This window comes from Sinocyclocheilus rhinocerous, unplaced genomic scaffold (genome assembly GCF_001515625.1).
Source record: "Sinocyclocheilus rhinocerous isolate Xijiao unplaced genomic scaffold, SAMN03320098_v1.1 scaffold2928, whole genome shotgun sequence".
NCBI lineage: Eukaryota > Metazoa > Chordata > Actinopteri > Cypriniformes > Cyprinidae > Sinocyclocheilus > Sinocyclocheilus rhinocerous.
In genome coordinates this window covers 27,477-33,280 of record NW_015667294.1, presented here as the reverse complement: position 1 = coordinate 33,280, position 5,804 = coordinate 27,477, and the positions used below count along the sequence as shown (strand labels likewise).

The 5,804-nt window shown below is 36.5% G+C and overlaps 1 protein-coding gene across 1 annotated transcript in view; it reads right to left on the bottom strand.

The window, feature by feature from the left end:
* The window catches only part of LOC107733659 (extracellular calcium-sensing receptor-like), an 80,319-nt gene that overhangs the window by 73,865 nt on the left and 650 nt on the right, over window positions 1–5,804 (bottom strand). The window contains exons 2-7 of the mRNA XM_016545390.1: window positions 5,446–5,734; window positions 4,592–5,347; window positions 4,247–4,474; window positions 3,531–3,654; window positions 2,714–3,440; window positions 2,428–2,595 (exon numbers count right to left, since the gene is read on the bottom strand). Coding sequence (XP_016400876.1) covers window positions 2,428–2,595; window positions 2,714–3,440; window positions 3,531–3,654; window positions 4,247–4,474; window positions 4,592–5,347; window positions 5,446–5,734 — 2,292 coding nt within the window. The remainder of the gene's footprint in view (window positions 1–2,427; window positions 2,596–2,713; window positions 3,441–3,530; window positions 3,655–4,246; window positions 4,475–4,591; window positions 5,348–5,445; window positions 5,735–5,804) is intronic.

Below are 5,804 nucleotides of genomic sequence, written 5' to 3'. Positions count from 1 at the left end.
ATGTTAGACCCTATTCCATCTAAGCTACTAAAAGAGGTGCTTCCAGAAGTCATAGATCCTCTTCTGAATATTAATATGAATATTTTGTCAGTTTCATTAGGATATGTCCCCAAAACCTTCAAATTGGCTGTTATTAAGCCTCTCATTAAAAATAAATAAATAAATAAAACAACTTGATCCTAGAGAATTAGTTAATTACAGACCTATCTCAAATATCCCTTTTCTGTTAAAAATACTAGAAAAGGCAGTATCCTCTCAGCTATGTTCCATCTTAGAGAAAAATGGTATCTGTGAGGATTTCCAGTCAGGATTTAGACCGTATCATAGTACTGAGACTGCTCTCATCAGAGTTACAAATGACTTGCTCTTATCATCCGGTCATGGTTGTATTTCTCTATTAGTGCTACTGGATCTTAGCGCTGCGTTTGATACTATCGACCACAACATTCTTTTGAGTAGACTACAAATCAAATACAGTCATCAAATCATAGCAGTGAATGACAAGATATCATATCGATCACAAGTACAGTATGGAGTGCCACAAGGCTCAGTACTAGGACTGTTGGTTTTCAGATTTTGCCTGTTACCCTTGGGAGATATCATCAAGAAACATGGTGTCAGCTTTCACTGTTATGTTGATGATACTCAGCTCTATATTTCTTCACAACCCACACAAATTCGCAAAACTAACGGAATGCATAGTTGATATAAAAAACTGGATGACTAGTAATTTCCTTCTGCTAAATTCTGAAAAAAAAACAGAGGTTATTATTGGACCAAAAACCCCTGCATGTAATAACCTAAAACACTGTCTAGCACTTGATGGCTGCTCTGTTAATTCTCCGTCATCAGTTAGGAACCTAGGTGTGTTATTTGATAGCAATCTTTCCTTTGAAAACCATGTTTCTAGCATTTGGAAAACCCAATTTTTCCATCTTAAAAATCTATCTAAATTACGACCTATGCTCTCAATGTCAAATGCAGAAACGTTAATTCATGCGTTTATGACCTCAAGGTTAGATTATTGTAATGCTTTATTGGGTGGTTGCTCTGCGCGCTTAATAAACAAACTCCAGCCCAAAAAAAATGCAGCAGCTAGAGTTCTTACTAGAACCAGGAAGTACGACCTTATTAGCCCGGTTCTGTCAACTCTGCACTGGCTATTTAATTATAAATATAAATCTTGCTATTTAATTATAAAGCCCTGAATGGTTTAGCTCCTCAATGCTTGGGCGACCTCATATTGCATTATAGAACAGGTTCAAAAAATGCTTTAATAATCCAAATGAGCAAACAATCCAAAAGGCAGGCAAGCAAACACAACTTAACTAGAAACTAGAACAAAAGAAACGTGACTGAAGATAAACAAACTAAAAGTCCATGAAAATGGGCATATAAGACAGAGCATATAATTGTGACAGCATCCTGTTTGCAGACTTATAATATTTCCACACAAACTAGATTTTGGGGAAATGATTGCAATGCAGTTCGTGTGCAATTCCAGAATAAAGATTAGCCAAAATAAAACTTAAAAAAAAAATTAGAAGATTTAGAAAATTTAAAAGATTTATGGTTGATCGACCAGTGCATCTCTAGAACCTGAAACTTTCACACACTGCTGATTTAAAACAACTCTTGCGTTCCATCTGAACTCACCATTGTTGTTTTGTGTTGCTGCTCAGATCATCTCTTCATCTGCTCTTTCCTGTTGTGGCGGTTAGCGGTGCATTACGGTGCATGCCCCCTACTGGATTGATCACCTGTGATTGACCGAACCACGGCATCCGTAACGTGACGGTTCAGGACAAGTACATGAACCGTTACATCCCTAGTACTAAGGCATTTGGTTGAATGTTCAGAATCTTGATTCTTGTGTATAGACATTTGTAAATATTTAAAAATACAGATCTGTGCTCTGTTAATTATTTAAAAGTAATTGGAGGGAAAAGAAGAAGAAGAAGAACAGCAGTACAGTACACAAGATTCCCAATAGCCTTTTTAATTTTATTTTTATTTATTCATTTGTCATTATTATTTTTTTACATCACTGTATGCATTCCTTGGGAATTGGGGAATTGAGCCCAAGACTGTTTGGAGGCATTCAATTACACCTCTGACAAAACTGGGTCAGGGTCACACTAGATTTAATGTAAGTTATCATGTTGTCAGATTTTTCGTTCTCAATGTATCAACATTTTTAGTTGTCACTGTTTTGGTTCTTTATTTAACTCACACAACTGCATAATATTTGTACATAAAAGTTTGACAGTTTATTTAATCAGTTTACATTAAATCTGTGAAAAGTGTGTGTGTGTGTGTGTGTGTGTGTGATCTTGATCAATGTTTGATCAACTTTAAAAAATGATGAAAACAATTATTAAAATAATAAAAATAATAAAATAATATGTTATTCAAGTCTTAAAATATGTTTTTCCCATCATATGTTTCTTTGTATTTTGGTCAGGCTTAAGCAGGATGATATAACATTTAGGTGCAAATATGCAGAATAGTAAACCAAAGCTTGAGGCTAAAATGGCAAATATCTCCACAGCTACAGTAAATTTTCCAGGAGAACTGACATAAGCTGGTATAAATGTGATCCATACAGCACAGAATTATGCAAAGTAATAACCCAAAGCTTGAGGCTAAAATGGCAAAAATCTCCACAGCTACAGTAAATTTCCCAGGAGAACTGATATAAGCTGGAATAAATGTGATCCATACAGCACAAAATATGAGCATACTGAATGTGATGAATTTGGCTTCATTGAAGTTATCAGGCAGTGTGCGAGCCAGAAAAGCTAAAATGAAGCACAAGACAGCCAGTAGGCCAATATAACCCAGAACAGCCCAGAAACTTACAGTAGAGCCCAGACTGCACTCAAGAATGATCTTTTCCTTAAAATAGTTCATATTTTTGTATGGAAATGGAGGTGATATTGTTAGCCACAGCACACATATAAGAACCTGTATAAGTGTAAAGGCAAGAACACTGAGTCGTTGTTGTGCAGGTCCAAACAATTTCATGACATTACTTCCTGGAAGTGTAGCCTTGAAGGCCATTAACACCACTATTGTTTTCCCCAGAACACAGGAGATACAGAGGACAAAAGTGATTCCAAATGCTGTGTGACGCAACATACATGACCACTCATTGGGCTGACCAATGAAAGTAAGTGAACAGAGAAAACACAGAGTCAGTGAGAAGAGCAGCAGGAAACTCAGCTCTGAGTTGTTGGCTTTTACTATGGGGGTGTCCCTCATTCTGTAAAACAGGATGGCCACCAGCACAGTTAATCCTGCTCCAAAGAGTGAGAAAAAGACTAGCACTATACCCATAACTTCTGTGAATGACAGAAACTCTTCAGCCTTTAACACACATTTATTTTTTTCAGCATTAGACCAGTATTCCTCTGGACACTGCTTGCAATTATTTGAATCTGGAAAGGAAGTTGCAATCACTAGCTGGAGACAAAAGGGGAAAAAAATTACATGAATGAGATGGACTGTCAGACGGGCTGTGAGATTACCTGTCTCATTACTGATTTCTCCTTCTGCACATGGAATACAGTCATAACAGCAGACAGGTCTTCCTTTTTGTGCAGCCTTCCTAGTGCCTGGAAGACAGCTTTCACTGCAAACAGAGCTTGGCTTCTACAAGTAAAAATATACATATAGTTATTTATAGACTCTGAAGAACGTAGATACAAGTTAATATTTTAGTACAGAATAGTGTATACTTGGAGCATGTAGTATGTGAGGTTTGTCATTTTTATTAGATTTTTTTATTTGTGTGTGTGTGTGTGTGTACTTAGGAATAAAGCAAGGTTTGGAAAGTGTTGTTATAGAAATTTGCACAATATTGCTCAACTTATCATTTATTTATAATTTTGCTCAAAACTCATTCATGAACACTGCTCTTCTGACCACTTGATAAAACCTGCATTATTTCACTTTACTGGAAATGTCATCCTGAAAATGTATCAACTTAGAGATAATGGCTATTTTAGCCACCAGGAATTAATACATTGACAGTTATCTGTATTTTTCACAGTGTTGACTCACCCATAATGTTACTTCTTTCAGACCAACTTGCACTCATAATGGTGCACCACATTTTCTCTGCTAATTTATTGTTATTATTTTTTTTTTACTTTAGGGCTTTCATAAACGTCAATTCAAGTAGTTACTTTTTTATTAATGTTTCCTCAATTTAAACAATGCCATTTACAAATAGTTGATTTACCTCCAGTTGTCCTCTAGCCCAGATTATGTTTTCAGTATTGAGCACAAAGCGCTGGTCAGGGGGCAGTGAGGCATCATAGTTTCCCACTGATTTAAATTGTAATGATCCATCATAGTCCTGCTGCCAGTTCACTACTTCATATTGGGCTACTGCGGCACCAGTTCTGTCAAACCACACACGATCTCCGAACTTCACGGTAAAATTTACTTTTTTCAGTGCCTCAACCACCTAATATAAAAAAGACAGTTCTGGTACATTATCATTGATATATTTTAAAACGTTGTTCACCAAAACTACTGTTACACCTTTCTCTTCCTTTCTATTGATTTGATTTGTATCTTTTACCTGCTGTGGTTTTATTGTCAGGCCTTTCTCACAACCTTCTTGTTCTTTGCACTTTAGTAGACTGTGCAGTGAATGAGCCACAGCATAAACTGCTTTGTAGACGTGACTTGAATATCTTTGCTCAGGCACATCTTCATTGTAGTTTTTCAGTGCAAGTAGATCTTGATATATGCTGCAATTTATTGCATATTGAGAGGGATTCCCCTTAATCTGTGAGCATGGAAAAGCTGTGTCCCAAAATGCTTTTACAACATAATTGGAAAACCCTTCCAAGTTGATTTTTCTCAATGCAAACCCCAGTGACCCTCCCATCACCTGAAAACTCTTTGGTGTAATCAAACTCGTTGATGTTATCCATCCTTCCACTCCAATTATTTGGAGGCCTGTAATATTCAGAATATTTAACTGATCAATAAGTAAGCCCATCTCAATAAATGAAACAAATGCAACAATCACTTTTGCGGTGCCTTTTTTTATTGTATCTACCACTTTTTTGAGTTTTTCTGGCTCTGTTCGATAGAATTTCACAGAGTACTCTACACAAATCCCCTCTTTCTGTGCTGTATTCAGAAATATGGCCATTCCATAGTTTCCATAGTCATTGTCACTGTTTACAGCTCCCACCCAAGACCAGCCTAAGTGCTTGACAATGTATGCAAGTGCTCTGCTCTGGTGGTAATCACTAGAAATAGTCCTGAAGAATGAGGGGTGATCTTTCCTATTACTGAGACATTCACATGAGGCTGTGTGACTTATCTGAGAGAAAAAAAGTGAAAACAAACAATGAAATACTCATCTGCATGTCAGAATGACATCAGTATCATTATGTCAGCTCTTTTTTTATTGCTCTTTACCACTGGAATTTTAAAAGGTCCTGTAGTTCTGGACAGAATCACTGTGGCAGAAGACTCCGTTTCTCCTATGATAGCATGTATAGAAGACTGTCCATTGCATGTCTCCCCTGCTGCAAACTCTGGACCATTCATCAGTCCCATAGTTGCACTCATAGAAGACATTCTTGAACTACAGGTATCATAGATTTGGTAACCAATAGAAACATTTGGGAGCAACATTTCACTTCTATTTATCTCTTCAATGGCAAATATCATTATTTGAGCCAGACGGAAATCTGGTAGATTCACACTGTGAAAACATTAAACCATTGTGATAAATAGCAAATAAATAAATAAATTATAGCATAAGGATAGTATTT